The sequence below is a fragment of the Vipera ursinii genome (assembly GCF_947247035.1).
Source record: "Vipera ursinii genome assembly, chromosome: 2".
Lineage (NCBI taxonomy): Eukaryota > Metazoa > Chordata > Lepidosauria > Squamata > Viperidae > Vipera > Vipera ursinii.
Genome location: NC_139513.1, coordinates 84,337,239 through 84,360,378, shown reverse-complemented (window position 1 = coordinate 84,360,378; position 23,140 = coordinate 84,337,239). Strand labels below are relative to the sequence as shown.

General features: G+C 39.1%; 1 protein-coding gene across 1 annotated transcript in view; it reads right to left on the bottom strand.

The window, feature by feature from the left end:
• Positions 1 to 23,140, bottom strand: part of RASGEF1C (RasGEF domain family member 1C) — a gene marked incomplete at both ends in the record, with an annotated part of 65,359 nt that overhangs the window by 2,776 nt on the left and 39,443 nt on the right. Inside the window, 7 exons of the mRNA XM_083351731.1 lie at positions 5,544 to 5,616; positions 7,675 to 7,798; positions 9,642 to 9,737; positions 17,490 to 17,585; positions 18,055 to 18,134; positions 18,235 to 18,337; positions 20,145 to 20,240. Coding sequence (XP_083207857.1) covers positions 5,544 to 5,616; positions 7,675 to 7,798; positions 9,642 to 9,737; positions 17,490 to 17,585; positions 18,055 to 18,134; positions 18,235 to 18,337; positions 20,145 to 20,240 — 668 coding nt within the window. The remainder of the gene's footprint in view (positions 1 to 5,543; positions 5,617 to 7,674; positions 7,799 to 9,641; positions 9,738 to 17,489; positions 17,586 to 18,054; positions 18,135 to 18,234; positions 18,338 to 20,144; positions 20,241 to 23,140) is intronic.

The following is a 23,140-nucleotide window of genomic DNA, read 5'->3' as shown; positions in this document are numbered from 1 at the left end:
CTGCAAGGGAAGATATGTTTCAAATGTTAACTATTTAGATTACCTTGCTAGGCCCCAAACATGGGGCAAATCTTTATTTCCTGTTTTCAGCCTATCTTGAAGGCTATCGAACAGGCAGTAGTCACACCGGACAATTCATATATTTGTGTAAATTACTAACAAAGAATTAAAGGGAAACTGAGATGCATTTCTGACTCATTAGTCGTCCTCAGCCAGCTTTACCCTTCTGAGATTCGAACCAGGGCTGATTGCATATGAGGCAGTGTTATTTGCCTCTAAGCCACAAGGTCTCTCTCGCTCTGTTAGCTTTTTTTCTGCAAGGGAAGATATGTTTCAAATGTTAACTATTTAGATTACCTTGCTAGGCCCCAAACATGGGGCAAATCTTTATTTCCTGTTTTCAGCCTATCTTGAAGGCTATCGAACAGGCAGTAGTCACACCGGACAATTCATATATTTGTGTAAATTACTAACAAAGAATTAAAGGGAAACTGAGATGCATTTCTGACTCATTAGTCGTCCTCAGCCAGCTTTACCCTTCTGAGATTCGAACCAGGGCTGATTGCATATGAGGCAGTGTTATTTGCCTCTAAGCCACAAGGTCTCTCTCGCTCTGTTAGCTTTTTTTCTGCAAGGGAAGATATGTTAGTAATTTACACAAATATATGAATTGTCCGGTGTGACTACTGCCTGTTCGATAGCCTTCAAGATAGGCTGAAAACAGGAAATAAAGATTTGCCCCATGTTTGGGGCCTAGCAAGGTAATCTAAATAGTTAACATTTGAAACATATCTTCCCTTGCAGAAAAAAAGCTAACAGAGCGAGAGAGACCTTGTGGCTTAGAGGCAAATAACACTGCCTCATATGCAATCAGCCCTGGTTCGAATCTCAGAAGGGTAAAGCTGGCTGAGGACGACTAATGAGTCAGAAATGCATCTCAGTTTCCCTTTAATTCTTTGTTAGTAATTTACACAAATATATGAATTGTCCGGTGTGACTACTGCCTGTTCGATAGCCTTCAAGATAGGCTGAAAACAGGAAATAAAGATTTGCCCCATGTTTGGGGCCTAGCAAGGTAATCTAAATAGTTAACATTTGAAACATATCTTCCCTTGCAGAAAAAAAGCTAACAGAGCGAGAGAGACCTTGTGGCTTAGAGGCAAATAACACTGCCTCATATGCAATCAGCCCTGGTTCGAATCTCAGAAGGGTAAAGCTGGCTGAGGACGACTAATGAGTCAGAAATGCATCTCAGTTTCCCTTTAATTCTTTGTTAGTAATTTACACAAATATATGAATTGTCCGGTGTGACTACTGCCTGTTCGATAGCCTTCAAGATAGGCTGAAAACAGGAAATAAAGATTTGCCCCATGTTTGGGGCCTAGCAAGGTAATCTAAATAGTTAACATTTGAAACATATCTTCCCTTGCAGAAAAAAAGCTAACAGAGCGAGAGAGACCTTGTGGCTTAGAGGCAAATAACACTGCCTCATATGCAATCAGCCCTGGTTCGAATCTCAGAAGGGTAAAGCTGGCTGAGGACGACTAATGAGTCAGAAATGCATCTCAGTTTCCCTTTAATTCTTTGTTAGTAATTTACACAAATATATGAATTGTCCGGTGTGACTACTGCCTGTTCGATAGCCTTCAAGATAGGCTGAAAACAGGAAATAAAGATTTGCCCCATGTTTGGGGCCTAGCAAGGTAATCTAAATAGTTAACATTTGAAACATATCTTCCCTTGCAGAAAAAAAGCTAACAGAGCGAGAGAGACCTTGTGGGTTAGAGGCAAATAACACTGCCTCATATGCAATCAGCCCTGGTTCGAATCTCAGAAGGGTAAAGCTGGCTGAGGACGACTAATGAGTCAGAAATGCATCTCAGTTTCCCTTTAATTCTTTGTTAGTAATTTACACAAATATATGAATTGTCCGGTGTGACTACTGCCTGTTCGATAGCCTTCAAGATAGGCTGAAAACAGGAAATAAAGATTTGCCCCATGTTTGGGGCCTAGCAAGGTAATCTAAATAGTTAACATTTGAAACATATCTTCCCTTGCAGAAAAAAAGCTAACAGAGCGAGAGAGACCTTGTGGCTTAGAGGCAAATAACACTGCCTCATATGCAATCAGCCCTGGTTCGAATCTCAGAAGGGTAAAGCTGGCTGAGGACGACTAATGAGTCAGAAATGCATCTCAGTTTCCCTTTAATTCTTTGTTAGTAATTTACACAAATATATGAATTGTCCGGTGTGACTACTGCCTGTTCGATAGCCTTCAAGATAGGCTGAAAACAGGAAATAAAGATTTGCCCCATGTTTGGGGCCTAGCAAGGTAATCTAAATAGTTAACATTTGAAACATATCTTCCCTTGCAGAAAAAAAGCTAACAGAGCGAGAGAGACCTTGTGGCTTAGAGGCAAATAACACTGCCTCATATGCAATCAGCCCTGGTTCGAATCTCAGAAGGGTAAAGCTGGCTGAGGACGACTAATGAGTCAGAAATGCATCTCAGTTTCCCTTTAATTCTTTGTTAGTAATTTACACAAATATATGAATTGTCCGGTGTGACTACTGCCTGTTCGATAGCCTTCAAGATAGGCTGAAAACAGGAAATAAAGATTTGCCCCATGTTTGGGGCCTAGCAAGGTAATCTAAATAGTTAACATTTGAAACATATCTTCCCTTGCAGAAAAAAAGCTAACAGAGCGAGAGAGACCTTGTGGCTTAGAGGCAAATAACACTGCCTCATATGCAATCAGCCCTGGTTCGAATCTCAGAAGGGTAAAGCTGGCTGAGGACGACTAATGAGTCAGAAATGCATCTCAGTTTCCCTTTAATTCTTTGTTAGTAATTTACACAAATATATGAATTGTCCGGTGTGACTACTGCCTGTTCGATAGCCTTCAAGATAGGCTGAAAACAGGAAATAAAGATTTGCCCCATGTTTGGGGCCTAGCAAGGTAATCTAAATAGTTAACATTTGAAACATATCTTCCCTTGCAGAAAAAAAGCTAACAGAGCGAGAGAGACCTTGTGGCTTAGAGGCAAATAACACTGCCTCATATGCAATCAGCCCTGGTTCGAATCTCAGAAGGGTAAAGCTGGCTGAGGACGACTAATGAGTCAGAAATGCATCTCAGTTTCCCTTTAATTCTTTGTTAGTAATTTACACAAATATATGAATTGTCCGGTGTGACTACTGCCTGTTCGATAGCCTTCAAGATAGGCTGAAAACAGGAAATAAAGATTTGCCCCATGTTTGGGGCCTAGCAAGGTAATCTAAATAGTTAACATTTGAAACATATCTTCCCTTGCAGAAAAAAAGCTAACAGAGCGAGAGAGACCTTGTGGCTTAGAGGCAAATAACACTGCCTCATATGCAATCAGCCCTGGTTCGAATCTCAGAAGGGTAAAGCTGGCTGAGGACGACTAATGAGTCAGAAATGCATCTCAGTTTCCCTTTAATTCTTTGTTAGTAATTTACACAAATATATGAATTGTCCGGTGTGACTACTGCCTGTTCGATAGCCTTCAAGATAGGCTGAAAACAGGAAATAAAGATTTGCCCCATGTTTGGGGCCTAGCAAGGTAATCTAAATAGTTAACATTTGAAACATATCTTCCCTTGCAGAAAAAAAGCTAACAGAGCGAGAGAGACCTTGTGGCTTAGAGGCAAATAACACTGCCTCATATGCAATCAGCCCTGGTTCGAATCTCAGAAGGGTAAAGCTGGCTGAGGACGACTAATGAGTCAGAAATGCATCTCAGTTTCCCTTTAATTCTTTGTTAGTAATTTACACAAATATATGAATTGTCCGGTGTGACTACTGCCTGTTCGATAGCCTTCAAGATAGGCTGAAAACAGGAAATAAAGATTTGCCCCATGTTTGGGGCCTAGCAAGGTAATCTAAATAGTTAACATTTGAAACATATCTTCCCTTGCAGAAAAAAAGCTAACAGAGCGAGAGAGACCTTGTGGCTTAGAGGCAAATAACACTGCCTCATATGCAATCAGCCCTGGTTCGAATCTCAGAAGGGTAAAGCTGGCTGAGGACGACTAATGAGTCAGAAATGCATCTCAGTTTCCCTTTAATTCTTTGTTAGTAATTTACACAAATATATGAATTGTCCGGTGTGACTACTGCCTGTTCGATAGCCTTCAAGATAGGCTGAAAACAGGAAATAAAGATTTGCCCCATGTTTGGGGCCTAGCAAGGTAATCTAAATAGTTAACATTTGAAACATATCTTCCCTTGCAGAAAAAAAGCTAACAGAGCGAGAGAGACCTTGTGGCTTAGAGGCAAATAACACTGCCTCATATGCAATCAGCCCTGGTTCGAATCTCAGAAGGGTAAAGCTGGCTGAGGACGACTAATGAGTCAGAAATGCATCTCAGTTTCCCTTTAATTCTTTGTTAGTAATTTACACAAATATATGAATTGTCCGGTGTGACTACTGCCTGTTCGATAGCCTTCAAGATAGGCTGAAAACAGGAAATAAAGATTTGCCCCATGTTTGGGGCCTAGCAAGGTAATCTAAATAGTTAACATTTGAAACATATCTTCCCTTGCAGAAAAAAAGCTAACAGAGCGAGAGAGACCTTGTGGCTTAGAGGCAAATAACACTGCCTCATATGCAATCAGCCCTGGTTCGAATCTCAGAAGGGTAAAGCTGGCTGAGGACGACTAATGAGTCAGAAATGCATCTCAGTTTCCCTTTAATTCTTTGTTAGTAATTTACACAAATATATGAATTGTCCGGTGTGACTACTGCCTGTTCGATAGCCTTCAAGATAGGCTGAAAACAGGAAATAAAGATTTGCCCCATGTTTGGGGCCTAGCAAGGTAATCTAAATAGTTAACATTTGAAATATATATATATATATATATATATATATATATATATATATATATATATATATATATATATATATATCGTAGTAGCTTTAACTCGGGGGTGTTAAACTCGCCACATCACATGACATGTTGTGACGTATCGTGACTTTTTCCCCTTGCCGGAGCTGGGGTGGGTGCGGCTTCTGCATGATGCATCCAGTTTGACACCCCTGTTCTAACTGGACCTCCCATTATTGTTCTTATGATCAAAGAAAACTAGTAGCTTAGACACCTAATGTTTTGAAGTAGAAAATGCATGAAAAGTCTAGGCTATAAAAAGGATAAGCAAAAAAAAAAAAATTCCAAAAAACCCCTCAGTCTTTCTCCAGAAAAATGAAAATTTCCACCCTGCCTCATCCATGGGCCTCATTTGTGTGTCCAAAATAACTCTTACCATACTTAGTAGATATGTTTAGGCATGTGTTATGAAGAATGATAGCAATAAAAATAACAATGAACAAAGATTGCAATAAATCATGCAATCATTACATTTGCTTGTTGCAAAGATCTTTTAATTCCTATCGTAGCCTTTTATTTCTAGCCAAGTGTGTAGTTATTTATGGGTGAGAGAGAAGATAACGTTTTCAGTACATTATCCATCTTTTCTACACCAATAAGAAATTTTAGCTCGGGTTAAAAGTGTAAATACCGTAGGTTTTTCCATCTCTCTTTTTCTGTTTGGTTTTCTGGACTTTCACTTTCATAGGAAGCCAAATACAAACCTAAGAAAATGAGATTGGGAGGAGAAAGAATACAAATCCATTACTGAATTACTAGTAGCAGCTAAAACAGTCTCACAAAACAAAACATGATACACATTAAAAGTAAGGAAACAATCTGCGCAGCCAGGCCAACTTTCTTGTTCACAAATTCTTCTGAATTCTCTTAACGTATTCTGTTCTACAGATATTGTTAATGTAGCTTTACAATAAAACAGAATTAGTTTATCTGGTCATACATCCTCTCTGGTCCACCTGGTAAGGCTGACATCAATTGTGCAAGTCTGAAAGTAAAATTTTCCCAGAGTCACCTGTATAGTCCGAGAACTTAGGGATGGTCCCTGCTGAGCATCGTATTTACTACTATGCACCTGAGGTCTGTGCAGTCTTTTATATGACTGTTCCCAAAGCAATATCTCTGTGGTCCTCTCTCCCCAGGTCTTTCCTATGTACCATTACACCAGTTAAGCCGGCCTTTTAACATACATACATATATAATTTTTTTATTAATGAGGTTTTCAACAGAATTAAAACAGCAAAAATTTTAAGTTAAAATAAAAATAAAGAAAAACAAGCAGGTGAAGAAGTAATAAAAAGAGAGAAGAAAAAAAAGAAAAGGTTTTAAAGAAGTGGCTTCCAATTTTAACAGTGGTTATAAATGCATCGAGATCTCTCTCTAAGGTTGCATCATAATTCGCTTCTTTCCATATTCTACCCATTGTAATCATCAAGTCCAATAACAGTTTACTTACTATGCAGAAACAACTACATTAGCATCTTCCCTTACATTAAAACAGAACTAGTGCATTTATTGTTTCATAGCCTTTCACATTTTGCATCCCCCAAAATACCTGTATTTCCATGCCTGTCCAAAAGTTCCACTTTATCAGACCCAAAACTCAATGCATAAGATGATTGACCGATCTGCTGAAGTGCTCTTTGTCACTCCAGAATGCAAAAACTTTCAGAATAATGTGAATCTTTCTTTTTTACAGGACCAACTGTAATTATTTCATTTGTTCATTTAAGTTCTGATGGGTTCTTATGGGCCTCAAAAATGATTTTTTTCCTTGCTGTATTACAAACCTATCTATAACCAATAATGTCCTAAATGTTTCACACAATTTTTGTGAATGAGTTTTAAGGACTTTTGTTTAAAAGTGCAAAAGTCAGAAACACACCAAAAGTCTATAAAAATCTGTAAAGGTAAAGGTTCCCCCGCACATTTCTGACTCTAGGGGCCGGTGCTCATCTCCGTTTCAAAGCCGAAGAGCCAGCGCTTGTCCGAAGATGTCTCCGTGGTCATGTGGCTGGCATGACTAGACGCCAAAGGCGCACGGAATGCTGTTACCTTCCCACCTGTAGTGGTCCCTATTTTTCTACTTGCATTTTTACGTGCTTTCGAACTGCTAGGTTGGCAGAAGCTGGGACGAGTAACAGACGCTCACTCTGTTATGCGGCACTCGGCATTCGACCCGCCAAACTGCCGACCTTCTGATCGACAAGCTCAGCGTCCTAACCCACTGAGCCACCGCACGTCTCTATAAAAGCCTGTAGGCAGAGTTAATTCATCCAGCCTCATCTCTGACATGAGGATAATTGGATATGACTGAATTAATTTATTATGAAAGGACATAGAGTAACATGATCTATCAAGTGGATAGGAAGAAAAATCAGACAAAAGCTCCATAACAAATGGGCATGATTAACTGAATCCAAAATAACTTTAGGGGTTTTTTTCAAGTGTGGCACAAAAGGTAAATCTTCCTTTCCCTGGGAGTTGGCCTCTAATTTCTGTGCCTGAAGCCATCACAAACATGATTTGCAAAAGAATAGATTTATTTGCATGTTAAGCAACACTAGCACAGTAAGGCCATCAGGTCTACTGCATTGTGGAATGATTGACTATAAAAAGATGTCCTCCATAATCATCCTAATCCCTACCAATTGTAGACAATGTTGATTTCTATAAGAGCTCATTCCCAAAAACATATTTTTAGTCAATCATACAGAATAACGTCAGTAGCAAATAGCAAATTCATGAAATCAGAGTGTTCTTACCGTCTTCAGTAAAGATAGGGGAAGTATGTAAATAGTGGATTATGTTATCATCACGTTCAAATGGACATTCAACTTGTTTCCACGTTATGAATTCTCCCACTTGTTTAGCCAGTTCCAAGAATTTCTGTATCAATTTTAAAAAGAAATGTTTAGATCAAAGAAAATAATATTCCAGTAAAATTATGACTGCGGCTTCAGAATACTCCAATCTTAATCTGATAACATCTGAAAAAAAATGGGAGTATGTGATCCCCCCCTGAAGCTTTTCTATATTTCTGTAATATGGGACAAAATACATTAATCTGCAGTTTTAATAAAATTCTCTGATCTGGAATTCAACAGGTTATGTTCTTTACATAAATTTGCTGTGAGACTATTTTGGCCACCTTCTAAAATTAGGCATCTCACTAATTAAGATTAAATTCTTCTACAATATATCAATATAGCTAAGGACTGACATAATTATAACAATACATCATTAATTCCAAATCAGAACCCTTCTCTAATTTCTTTACTACCTCTTACTTGACAGTAATGCCTAAATTCTTAGTAAAGACGAAGTAAATGTACAATAAATATGAGCGTTATAAACGTATATATGAAAATCCAGTCATCAATATAAAAGACATAAACATAACAATAACTGAAATTCACCCCAAATAGTCCTATTTGAATAATCATTTATCATACATATTAGACAGATTAATTATTCTTAAACAGTCACTGGTGTTAATACATAATCATGGAGCAAAGAATAATAAATTCATCTGACATTTTTAACCTGATTAGGCTTATTGTTTTAACACAATCCTTGGAATTTATAGTAGTTTTGGTAGTGAATACTGATGCAAAGCTTTATTCCAGGGATGCTTCATTCAGTTTCAACTTGTAAAATATTATTTAAAAATTAAATACTGATACTGTATAATATATGCAGGAGCATAAATTGTCAATTACATGTATTGTTCTCAAGTGGCTTCTGCAAATAAAATTGTCCCTTAAGTCTCTGCCCCTGGGTTTTTTTTTTTTGTTTTTTTGGGGGGGGGATGTTTCCTGCTCTGCAAATTGCCACAGAAGCTAATTTCCATCCCAACTGCTCTGCAGGGCAGCTGCTGCTGTTTCCCACCTCATAATCCTCCCCCAAATACCTCATTTTCTTAAGCAATAAGGTGGAAGGAACAATTTGCTGTGATTCTCCTTCCCTGCAAAATTTTATTGGAAGAAAGCAGGCCCTGTCTGATAACAAAGCGGGAAACAGCTGCGGAGAAGAAGGGGAGCTAAAGAGCCCTATAAGGAGCAAAATATATTTTTGCAAGTAATGTAAAGGGACGCGGTGGCTCAGTGGGTTAGGACGCTGAGCTTGTCGATCAGAAGGTCGGCAGTTTGGTGGGTCGAATCCCGAGTGCCGCATAACAGAGTGAGCGCCTGTTACTCGTCCCAGCTTCTGCCAACCTAGCAGTTCGAAAGCATGTAAAAATGCAAGTAGAAAAATAGGGACCACTACCATGGGAGGGTAACAGCGTTTCATGCACCTATGGCGTCCAGTCATGCCGGCCACATGACCACGGAGATGTCCTCGGACAAGCGCTGGCTCTTCGGCTTTGAAACGGAGATGAGCACCGGCCCCTAGAGTTGGAAATGACTAGCACGCATGTGCGGGGGAACCTTTGCCTTTTTAATGTAAGCCAATGGTTTTGCCTCTATCATACGAACAGGTTCCCTTGACCTTTAGGGGATACTTTTTAAAGGCAGAAAAAGGGTCTGAGAAAATCCTGTTGTGTAGCTAGCTCTCAAGAGTGTAGGCCTTGCACATATGCAATGTGTTTGTCCTTTGAAAAAAATAATCTTGAAATAAGATTGCAAAGATCTCTTTTTATATAACAACTGCTTTTGTTTCTTTACCAGGAAACAAAAGCACCATGGCTCACAAAACATTGGCTGCGATAAATAATACTTGCTGTGCTTACTTCAAAGTTGACATGGCCATTTGGAAGGCGGTTTGCACATCCCTCATTCAAAAAATAAATATCTTTGATCAGAAGGCTGAAGAAGGGGATTACAATCTGTGAAGAGAATAGCATAACAATTGTCTCCACCTTTCTATTAGTGATGCACAAAAAACCAGTTCATTCACACAAAAGTAAAGAGATTAACTTTTCAATTCTAATGAACAAACAGTAATGTGAGTTAGATCTAGTGGTTCCATAAAATATCTGCAGGGCTGAACTAATCTTCCCTGCACACACAAAGGCAAAGGACAGAAACATAGGTATAATAATTCCACAAAGGCTAAATACATTACGGGTGTTTGACTAATTAGGTATTATTGTTTAATAGGATAGTGGTTATAGGTCAGTGATGGCGAACCTTTTAGAGACCGAGTACCCAAACTGCAACCCAAAACCCACTTATTTATTGCTGGATGCCATGTGGGCATGGCTGTGGTGGTCATGGCAGACTGGGTGGGTGTGGCCAAGGTGGGTGTGGTCACCTCAATGTTGCTCATGGGAAGGGATGCCTGTTGGGGGCCGGGCAGGATTGGGGGAGATCCAGGAAGTCTCGGGCAGGAGGGGAGGTGGGCAGGAGGTTCGTCCTGCAGGGTGAGGTGAGGAGAGGCAGGGCAGGGGTGCTATTGTCGTGGGGCAAGGCAAGGCAGGAGCAGCTGCTGCCTAACACCATCGGCCCCCGCACACAAAGGCCAGCAAGCATATGGGGGCTGATGGTGTCCGTCAGCAGCCACACCCTGCCGGCTCCTCAACTGGCACACTCTAGGGCTCCGTAGCCCACCGCCAGCAGTTATGACAAGCCACCTCTGAGCTGAACAGCTGGCCAACAGCTGAGGAGGTGATGCAGTGGATCGTGCCTGGGAAAAGGACAGCATGCGAGGCTGGGAGGGATGGGACGGGGGGAGGGAAACCAGCCGTGCCGGGATGTATCTGACCACATGGGATCTCAGATGGCTGGTTGAAGAGGGAGGGCTGCCATCTCCGGGGCATGGCATGTGTGCCCTCAAAGAAGGCTCTGAGTGCCGCCTCTGGCACGCGTGCCATAGGTTCGCCACCACTGTTATAGGTAAATAAAATCATTTTATGCAAAGGAAAGGTTTAATGTGAATTTAGTGAATATCAATAATTTGCAGAGAGATCTACTAAGCCAAGTAAACATTTACAATTAATCCCCCTCAGCAAACATATGGGATAGATATTTGTGACAAAAGCCTATGATGCACGCAGCAGAAATTCCAATCATATGAATAAAATATGTTCATTTTTGTTACAACACTGGAACCCATGGATAAAATGTGTTTTATACAGGGCTTGATTTTGTCATGGATCAACACCAATGAAATCAAGTGAAACAATATTGGTACTCTACATGTATCGTTTCATCTTAAACTTGGAACTCCTCTAACTATAACTATAACTATAACTCCTCTGCATAATTTTGAGTAGATAAACTCATGTAGAAATCAATGTAAAGGAGTATAAAGATACAGTCCAGCACCCAATGCATTTTGAATACTAGGCTATTCATTATGGCACAGAAAAGGCTATTTTCCTAGAAGAGGTATTACTGATAAAGCTTCCTTCCTTCCTTCCTTCCTTCCTTCCTTCCTTCCTTCCTTCCTTCCTTCCTTCCTTCCTTCCATCCAATTTATGTCTGCTTATTTTGTGCAAATTAAGACAGTGTACATAATGTTCCCTCCTCCTATTTTCCCAACAATAACCCTGTGAGGTGAGTTGGTTCAAGAATGTCTGAAAGTCACCCAGCTGGCTTCTGTGACTTTAGGAAGATTAGAGTTTGCAGTCCCTTGGCTTCTAATCTAGCACCTTAGAAAATACTATTTTATATACTGTATGTGTGGTTATGTGTCTATACACACATACAATCAGTAGCAATATTTGTCAGCTTAGTCTGATGAAGTATGCTGAAGATTAGGAAAGGAATAAGAGAAGAGGTTCGGGGAATCTTACATTTGTTTAATACGAAAATCTGAGATCAAATGCTTGGGCAAATGGTTTTCCTATCTATGCTAGGGAAGAGGAAGAAATTATTCATACTGTCCTGCAATGAAATTAGCTACACTTGAAATTGAGAAACTGAAAGCGTTATGTTCTTCTCCCAAGTCTGCTTTATCACAATTTCAATCACTGGTGAAAAAAACTGGAATGTTGTTAATCAACTCTCCAGAATCCATAATAAACAAGTCATCCATTCGGATACATCTTCAAGTTTCTTATAATTCTTTCTCTACTCTGTAACTGAAAAAGAAGAAGAGCAATTTGCCTTCTTTGGGATGAACATAATAAATAGATCACACCATTTCTCTTCCAATTATACTCTTGCTAGTAAAATTTTGGCCCTAAAATACTGTAAAAGAGAAAATGAAATACGTTATCACAAACTGCAGAGCAATAACAGGACACAAGTATCCATTCTGTATTTATGCACTTGCTAATTACTGCATGGGTAACACTTAGCTGCAATGAAGTCCTGTATAAAAGTTAAAGCTCCTGAAAAAACTACACGAAAATTCCACTGATAATCTTTTGGATCCTTTTAGAGATTATGCTCTGTGTGTAGCCTCTGTGCCTAGTGGCCAATGCAAATATTATCCTGAAGCAGAGTTCACGGAGTGTCTAATGGAAATTTCACACCACAGAAGGCTGACTCAGCTCCCTAAAATATTGGGAGATAAACAGATTTCAAAGTTGACTCTGGTGGAGCAAAACTGTGGTGGAAATGCATAATGAAATATTGTGGAAGATGGCCTTCCTGTTTTCTGTTTTAACATCAGAGAAGCAGATGTGAAAATTTGCTTGTGCGCCATTTCCATCTGGATTAAAGAGGTTTTTAGAGAGTAGGAAGAAAGTATGTAGGCAGCACAAAAGGCTAAACCCTACAATGACTGTATTATATACTGTACACTGATGTTGGGTCCTTTATTTACCAACAGTTACATTAACTTATATCCATCAGCTCCCAATAAGATGACCAACAACTCTCCATGGACTCAGTAAGTTTTTGAACTCAATTCCGATTGTTGATCTTAACCTTCAGAGCTACAAGGTTTAAGACAAAAACATCTACTGGATTGCTGTTCCCCACATGAGCCCATCCACTGTGACCTTTTTGTGACTCTAAAATCATGTGAGATTAAGATAGATTTTTTCCCCAGCAGTGGGACAGAATAGATTCCTTGTTTATAGAGGCATAATGTTCATACTCCACCAATCCCTTCTTATGGCACCTTATTTTGGTGCTTTCATTTCCTTTCACTTTCCCTCTTTGTCTGTTGATTGACTGATGACTTCAGAGGACTGAAATAATGCTCAAGATTATATTTTCACTGACTGAAAATATAAATCTCAACTGTTTGATTTTCCAAAACATCAGATTACACTTTCAATGAAGTCTCTTGTATCTGTGTGCCCAGGGTAACTGGATCATCCCACACAAGCTGCTCTAGCTATTTACCCTTAATTAGTTTCTTTGCAAAATGTTGCTATTTCTCTCAGTTTTCAATATGCTAATACAACCATTTTTAATTGAGAGCAGTTTGGATTTATTTCTGTCACACCGAGTTCATCTATCTCCATGTTGCCCTTTATTGCTTCTCTTCCCCCCCCCATACACTGGTTCTGTAAATTCCTACTTCTTTTTTAACTGACTCACATCAAATGTAATTTGCTATAAATGATAGAACTGTAAAGGGATGGATGCCAACCTCCAAAAAACATTGATAGCCAAGATTCTATGACATCAATTTTGGCTTTCCTATTTAGCTTCCTTTATTCTCGGTATCCCAAATTAAATTAATCAGGAGCTGATAAATTGATAACGCTCCTTTAGAATGCAATGGATGTGAATGGCACACGCTTGAATGTGTTGAAGATTTGCAAGGCAAATAAGTTTGTCAATTAAAGTGTTAAGATATTCATCTCTTTCACTTGCCTAAAATAATTCACTTCGTGATATATATGTTTCCATTCAAATAGCAGACTGTCTCTTACATGCTCTTTATCTTTGTCCATACAGATCTTGCTTCTGGCACTTCACAACTCCAAGCGTCTACTCTGACCATTTTTAACAGCTTTTTTTAATTAGTCACTGCCTAACTTAAGAAATGCAGAAAAAATATTATGTCTTCTTTATTCAAGTGATAAACAAACAAACCAACAAATCTAAGCACCCTATTTTATACACATCCTTCAGAAGAACAAGAATGGAATTTGGCTATAGGATCAGCAATGAATAAGATTGCCCTTAAATAAGTAATCATAACATTTTATAACATTTTTCACAGCATGAATACAGATATTGTCTACTGCATTCTTCTAAGATGTAATAACATTTTAGAAAGGGGCAAAACTTCTGCTCACAGATGTTATTAGTTTCCAAATTTCATCCTCCCATTGTAAGCATGTTGAATGATGAGGGATGTTGGAAGCTATATACCTGGTTCACACACATAGTATTAAATAATCATACAACTGAATTCATTTTTACTTAGAACGATACGTGAACCTACCGATTACGGTTTAGTGGTAGCTACTTAGCAAAACTTTTTAAATAAATCCTCACATAAAGGTATACATGAACACAGTTTTCTTGGCAAGATATTGTTTATTTTTATCTTATCCTTATTATTTTTATAAATAATTCAGGGTGGCAAACATACCTAATACTCCTTCCTCCTCCTATTTTTCTTACTTGGTGTGAGATGATTTGGGCTAAAAGAGAGGGAGTGGCCCAAAGGCACCCATCTGGCTTTCAAGGTTAAGGCACAGTCTCCTGGTTTCTATCCTGGTGCCTTAACCACTAGCCCAAAATGGCATGCTTGAGATAATCACAAAAGAACAAGCAGTGCTGGTTTTAGTTATATGACAGTCTTGTAATTCTACATGTTTGACATCTTCAAAGCTTTTCTTAATGGAAGGAGACATGTTGTTTAACACATTCAATGTCTCTAAATAAAACATAGCCAGTTTGGTGTAGTGTTAAGGTATTAGACTAGAAACGGGGAGACTGTGAATTAAAATCCTACATTAAAACAAAACTAGCTGGGTGACTCTGGGCCAGTCATTCTCTGTCTGTCCTAGGAAGCAGGCAATGGCAAAGCACTCCCAAAATTTTACAAAGAAAACTGCAGGAACTTATCCAGGTAGCTGCCAGGACTCAACACTGACTTGAAAGTATGCCCATGTGCATGCACACACACACGACAAACATACAATTTATTTCAGCTTCCTTTATTTGTCCCTAAGATATCCTGTGTATTTTTTTTTAATTCCATTTATATCCCGCCCTTCTCCGAAGACTCAGGGCGGCTTACAAGCTTAGCAGTAGCCTTCATTCTATGTATATGCCTGCTTATTAGGGCTTTCACACACACCCCAAGTGGCATTATTACAAAGTCAGCTTAATTGCCCCCAACAATCTGGGTCCTCATTTTACCTACCTTGGAAGGATGGAAGGCTGAGTCAACCTTGAGCCTGGTGGGATGCGAACCTGCACTAATTGCAGGCAGCTGGTGTTACTTAAGGAGGCATTAGCTCACTGCTCCACCAAGGCTCTTATAGCAATTGTTCATGTGTATAGCAATTGTTCATGTGAAACTGCCTGATCTCAGTACTGATCAATCTAGACAGCATGCTAGGAGTGACATGATAGCAGTGTTCCAATATCTCAGGGGTTGCCACAAAGAAGAGGGAGTCAATCTATTCTCCAAAGCATCTGAAGGCAGGACAAGAAACAATGGATGGAAACTGATCAAAGAGAGAAGCAACCTAGAACTAAGGAGAAATTTCCTGACAGTTAGAACAATTAATCAGTGGAACAACCTGCCTCCAGAAGTTGTGAATGCTCCAACACTGGAAATTTTTTAAAAGACAGCAATTTGTCTGAAATGGTATAGGGTTTCCTGCCTGAGCAGGGGGTTGGACTAGAAGACCTCCAAGGTCCCTTCCAACATCATCATCATCATCATCATCATTATTATTATTATCTTTTATTCATTAAACATGAACCTCAGTCAACTGAGCATTCAAATTGACTGGTGCTGATGGTTGACATGGGTTGCTGCCAGCATCCTAGGTATCAACCAGGTACCTCCTTAAAATGTAAGATGTTCTGAGTAGCACAGTTTTTTGTAGCATTGCTGGAGTTATTGCAGGAAGCTGCAGTTTCTTGATGTATTTTGCAAAATTTTTGGACATAGTTCCCAGTGCCCCAATGACAATGGGTATCACTGTTACATGTTTCATCCATAATCACACAGTTTCGATGGCTAGGTCATGGTATTTCGTAACTTTTTCTATCTCATGGTACAGCGATATCAATCAGCTGTACACTTTGGTTCTCTACAACTGTGATATCTGGCGTGTTGTGTTCCAAATGGCAATTTGTCTATATTTGAAAGTCCCACAAGATCTTCACCCTCTCATTCTCAACAACTTTTTCCACCCTATGTTCCCACAACCTTTCAGACATAGGCACGTCATATTTTTTACACAATGCTCAGTGGATTAATTTAGCAACTCGGTCATGTCTAGCTTTGTAATCAGTTTGCACAATTTTGCTGCATATTAGGTGTGAAACAGTTTCAACTTTGTCGTTGCAAAGTCGGCAATTTGGATTGTCAGTGGATTTTTGTATCTTCGCTTTCATGGCATTAGTTTGTAGTGCTTAGTCTTGAGCAGCCAGTATTAAGCCTTCCATTTTTTTCTTCATGGTTCCCATCTTAAGCCATGCCCAAGTCAAGTTGTTATCACATTTTCCTTCAATGTTTTTCAAATGCTGTCCATGCAAAGCTTTGGTTTTCCATCTAATTAATCTGTCATACTATGATGATGATGATGCACTAGTGCCTTTCTGAAATCTTTCAATCACTGCTATCTATATTTTATGTTTTCTGACAGCGGAATACACTTAGCACACATTCCCAAAGGTGCTTTTTCCAAAAGGCAATTGGACTTTCTTGGCTTTTTCATCTGAAAACATTTCGTTTGTCATCCAAAAAGCTTCTTCAGTTCAGATAAGAAGCGAAACACATTCAAAGAGAAAAACCAAGAAAGTCCCATTGCCTTTTGGAAAAAGCACCTTTGGGACAACCATGACCTGGATGATTGAGAATCTCCATAGACATTGAACAAACATTCATTTTCTCAGTTATATAAACATACAGCAAAGTGGTGGAGATGCACTAACATGGAGAATATACAGCATATTGCAAAGAATCTTTTAAATAAAGAATATTCATAGCTCAGGGCTGAAATGAGGGGTACCTCTGGAATAATTAGAATAATATACATGAAAGATGGATGACATACCTTCAGTAAGGCAGAGAGAATGAACAACTGCATATACTAAAGCAGAGTGCTGACTGACTTCCAGTTAGAAGGCAAAGGTAGGAAGGATCGAAGTGAGCATGAACACTCACACTGCACCAACCTTTCTGTCCTTGCTGTTTTTATCACTTTTCTAACAAGAGTTCTAAATAATAAGTGCAAAAATCCCTCTGGTAGCAGGAATGGAAGGAATGGCACAACTTGGAGGCAGACCTAACTATATGACCCTGGTGTCAATTTTATCATGATTCTGTATGCAATGTGTGTGGTATTGTAACTCCCACTCTCGGTAAAATCCCACTATTATCTGGTAGTTAGAATGCAAGGCTAAAATTGGATGCATCCAAGTAGAAGCCCATGTTTTATCACAAGCAGCTGTTTTTCAGCCTCACTCATTTCACAGGGTGAGGGTAAACTACTGGAGGTGGCATGTAAAATGTTTATAGTTATGATAAGAATAGTTACCTTTTCCCTGTTGCTGTGTGCTGTTAGGGACCGATGAGCAGCTCCCCTTAAGGCAGTCCTGTAGTTGTAAAAATTGCCAGTAGGATCCATCTGGTGCTGAAATAGAGTGGGTGGGATGTGAAGAGAGAAGGCCCATGTGTAAGTTCTTGAGTCAGATAAAAGCTGGTATTATCTTTCCATCACAGAGTTTTACAACTTGATAAAAAGACTAAATGCCACAGGTGAATTCAGAAGATGACTTGATTTCCCCCCCCCCCCCTTTGCAGGTCAGTCACTTTCTGTTATCTCCTTTTATTCCCTCTCCTTAAGTCTATAATGTTTTTATGGAATAAATTCCTAAGGATGCATGTACTGTGGAATGCTTCCTAATTTTGTTTGGTGGCTTGTTCCTACTTTATTTTGTGACTGAATCTGAATTGAAATGAATTTACTCTTCTATGAGAACTTTTCCATTCTGGAATTTCTGTGTCAACAATCTGACATGGTATGAAAATTCCATTTAATCACGTGACCCTTGGTGATGAACATTCAAGTCTCAACAAATGTGCAATTCTCAACATATTACCTCAAGAATAAAAAACTTCGCTGTTTTCACTTTTGACCAGGTCTTCTTTAGCCTGGATACTGGACTCATGTTCATCCCAGCTGGAGGGAAAGAAAATGACCAATGGAGGAGAACTTTAATAAACAGAATAATTGTTGAATATCCTTAAAAGTCATACAGAAATGACATTGGCACACTTACAGATGATTGCCATCAGTGAATTAAAGTTCCCTATGTTAAAGCACTCCCGAGCGACATCAATGAAGAACTCAATGACTTGTGCCCTCTGTTTCTTTTTGGCAGGCTGTAAATAAACAAGCAGATGAAAATGTAAACAACGATTGAAATGTCATCACACCACAAATAGCAAATGTCCTATTTTTACTGCTCAATCCAACAGTTGAGCATGTTGGATAATCTCATCCAATCATTTTGATTATTGGTACTCACTCCTGGCAACTATAGGAATCAAAATTCTCATTAGACAGTGACAAAAGCCTAGTATACCTTTTTAAAAAAGTCTTCACCACTGATCTGACAAATGTGCATACAAAAGACAATTAATTCCAGAAATATTCTGTCTAGCAAATGACTAGTGCAGTCATTTTTAACAGGCTTGAATTAAATAGATAAGACAGTAAAGGCATCCTCAGCGTCTGCCTTAGTTCTGCAGATCACAAATAAGTTCATTTTTTTCTCCAATGTACATGTTAGATGGGGTTCTATTTCACCATTAATGAACAGGAGCTCCTATTCAATGAGAGGATGGCAGCTGTAATCAGGAAGGGCTTTCCATATCTTCATCTGATATGTCAATTGTTCACTTTTCTAGACCAGGGACTTTTCAGATAGCTACTCGTGTCCTGTTCACCTCATGGCTTAACATGCAATATGCTGTACAGGGAGCTGCCCTTGAAGACACATGGAAGTTTCAGTTGGTCCAGAATGTAGCAATGTGGATGGTAATCAGCATGCCCATGTAACACTTATGCATTGGTTGCTAGCCTGCTTCAGGGTGCCATTCAAGGCTAGTTGTTACCTCACATGGCATAGGCATCACCTACTTAAGGACTGTCTCTCTCCCATAGTTTCTGCCTGGCCAATTTGATTGTCAATTAAACAAGGCCTTCTATTGGGCTCCTGTAAGTGTACCTTCTACAGAGAGCAAAAAGGATGACCTTGAGGAAGGGAAGGAAGATCTAACATCAAGGCAACCAGCAGATAAAGATGGCAGAAACCCAGAATAGTGGGAAAGGGGCCGAAAGCTTCTCAGACATCCCCCCAACTTCACTAAAAGATAATAGAGAAAAATTCTGCTGTCTAGAATGAGCTTCTTTCTCCCTGAATTCACCCTGCTGATGTTTTGAAGGGCCTTGGAAATCTGGTTTTTCATCCAGGCCTTTGGCAAGTGTGAGTGTGAACCCTCATTTGGACTATGTGAGCTTCTTTTGTTCCCGTCCATTTTCCTCTCATCCTTCCCATTTTCACTCTTCATTGTTGCCTATCGCTGCATTTTTTTCTTGTTTTTTAATGTTTTTTATTTGTAACCACCCATGGTCACTGAGAGTTGGGCAGCATCTAAATTTAAATAATATTAACAACAACAACAACAACAATAATAATAATAATAATAATAATAATAATAATAATAATAATAATAATAATAATAATACATAAGGAATCATATAGGTTGGATTTATATTTTAAATAAATTTAACCTTAAAATAAAATTTAATTTTTGACCTAGATCTGTTCCTTTCTTTGCCTTGGGCTAACCTTCATTGTGGAGTGTGAGCTCCAGGAATGTCACTCAATGGCTAAATTTGATCCCTGCCCTCCTAATCATTCTGCCCCAACCCCATCCCTCCACTATACCAAAATGATGGCTTTGCCACTGAATTGATAGCCTGCTCTTTGCTTGAGATTTACTGCAAAATTTCTGTGAAATGCATGCAAACCTAAAGCTTGTATTCATTTTAAAAAAGATAAACTCGCTCGAACAACTATTTTTAATGAGAGAAGAAAAAAAACCCCAATATTCCATAGAATGTATTACCAAATGCTTTCAAAATGTCACAATCATGCCATCAGTATAACAGGATCTGACTTACCATGCAAATTTCTGTTGCTACAAGATAGCAGAGTCTATTGAACCATTTCACATAAGCCTCAAGATTACTAGTCTTCTTCTGTTCACTGAAACAAGGCTGAAATTTTTTTTTAAAAAAAAAGACAAAACGTGACATACATGTTTGAGAGTTTTTTGAATTTTAATTTACCAAAGCTTAAATTTTAAGTTTTAAATTACCGAAGCTATCTAAAAGTGTTGCTCAAGTGACAACAGAATGTATATTTTTGAACATGTGCACGTGTGTACATATGGCTACCTGACAGACCGGGCACGTGGAACTCCATTTTAAATATAAAAAGATGGGAAGTGTCAGATGTCTTTGATTTCACAGCCTACAGTCCTTTCTGCAAATCAAATCAATGCACGTTGAACAATTCTGTTTGGCCAACAGCAACTTTTGTATTTTGTATTGGTATGATTTTAAAATGTCCTGTAAACCACCCTGAGTCCTTCGGGAAAGGGCGGTATATAAATCTAATAATAAATCTAAATCTAATAATAAACTGTTCAGAATGCATTTTTTCCCATCTACACTCACTGTGATATTAACAGGCAAGATACCACTATGCGCAAACAGCCACAAGAATCTGGGAAATGAAATCAGAGGAATGTCCTTTTTTGTGTAACAGCGACATTTCATCTATGCCTTTAACAGAGGAGTTCTCCAATGCTGACAAATGCAATGGCTCAGGCTGTTGTCGGGCTTGTCTAACATAAAACAATATTTCTGAGAATGAGAGGGGAAGACAAGGCAGCAAATGCCCTGGTTCTTGATTAGATGTTATTTGCTTTAAAGAATTGTTTCTTTCAGAAGATAATACCTTTGCCACTGATCTCTTTATCTTGCCCTACACCTCTATATCATCAGTTGCCCTGAAACAAATGGCAAAATTCATCAGCAAATGTCATTCTTGTGACCTAAACTTTTTAGACAGAGGTTCCTAGGCAACCGCTCAGGACTGGGACCTCCTAGCTCTCTTTCAAATGAATTTCAATCTAGGGACTTATGGTACAATTCAATAATATCTATTCTGTAGATGTTCTCAATATGCTACTAAGAAGAGCAAAGGGCTAGTACTAGTAGCGCCAGAAAGAATGAAGCGACTGGGCCAAAGCCGAAAGGATGCTCAGCTGTGGATGTGTCTGGTGGTGAAAGGAAAGTCTGATGCTGTAAAGATTTTTTCTCCATAGGAACCTGGAATGTAAGATCCATGAATCAAGGAAAGCTGGACGTGGTCAAACAAGAGATGATAAGACTGAACATCGACATCTTAGGTATCAGTGAACTAAAATGGACAGGAATGGGTCAATTTAATTCAGATGACCATGAGGTATACTACTGCGGGCAAGAATCCCTCAGAAGAAATCAAGTAGCCTTCATAGTCAATAAAAGAGTAGGAAAAGCAATACTGGGATACAATCCTCAAAATGACAGAACGATCTCAGTTCGAATCCAAGGCAAACCATTCAATATCACAGTAGTCCAAGTCTATGCCCCAACCACTGGTGCTGAAGAGGATGAAATTGACCGGTTCTATGAAGCCTTACAGCACCTTAATTTAATTTAATTTAATTTAATTTAATAACACTTATATACCGCCCTTCTCCCTGAGGACTCAGGGCGGTTCACAGGGCAGAATAAAATAGCAAATACAAACATTAAAAAAGGATTAAACAATAGCCCTAGTTAAAAACAATATAAATACAACGCTATAGAACTAACACCAAAAAATGATGTCCTTATCATCATGGGGGATTGGAATGCTAAAGTAGGAAGCCAAAAGATAACTGGAATAACAGGCAAGTTTGGCCTTGGAGTACAAAATGAAGCAGGGCACAGGCTAACAGAATTTTGTCAAGAGAATACGATGGTCATACTAATCACTCTTTTCCAACAACCCAAGAGATGGTTCTACACATGGACATCACCAGACGGTCAATACAGAAATCAGATTGACTATGTGCTCTGCAGCCGAAGATGGAGAAGCTCTATACAGTCAGTAAAAACAAGACCAGGAGCTGACTGTGGCTCAGACCATGAGCTTCTTGTTGCAAAGTTTAGACTTAAACTGAAGAAAGTAGGGAAAAGCACTAGGCCACTCAGGTATGAATTAAATCATATCCCTGTTGAATATACAGTAGAGGTGACAAATAGATTTAAGGAATTAGATCTGATAGACAGAGTGCCTGAAGAACTATGGACAGAGGTTCACAACATTGTAGAACAGGAAGCAACCAAAACCATCCCAAAGAAAAAGAAATGCAAGAAAGGAAAATGGCTGTCTGAGGAAGCTTTGCAAATAGCTGAGGAAAGGAGGGAAGCGAAAGGCAAGGGAGAAAAAGAAAGATACGCCCAATTGAATGCAGAATTCCAGAGAATAGCTAGAAGAGATAAGAATGCCTTCTTAAATGAACAGTGCAAAGAAATAGAAGAAAACAATAGAATAGGGAGGACCAGAGACCTCTTCAAGAAAATTGGAGATGAAGGGAACGTTTAATGCAAAAATGGGCATGATAAAGGACCAAAATGGCAGGGACCTAACAGAGGCAGAAGAGATTAAGAAGAGGTGGCAAAATTACACAGAAGAACTATACAAGAATGAGCTTAATGTCCCTGATAATCACAATGAGGTGGTCACTGACCTCGAGCCAGCCATCCTAGAATGTGAAGTGAAGTGGGCCTTAGAAAAGCTGAGCAACAACAAAGCTTTCCAGCTGAGCTATTCAAAAGCTTAAAAGACGATGCAGTAAAAGTGCTACACTCAATTTGCCAGCAAATTTGGAAAACCCAACAGTGGCCACAGGATTGGAAAAGATCAGTTTACATTCCAATTCCAAAGAAAGGCAGTGCCAAAGAATGTTCAAACTATCGCACCATTGCACTCATTTCTCATGCTAGTAAAGTTATGCTTAAAATCCTACAAGCTAGACTCCAGCAGTATGTGGATCGAGGACTACCAGAAGTACAGGCAGGAT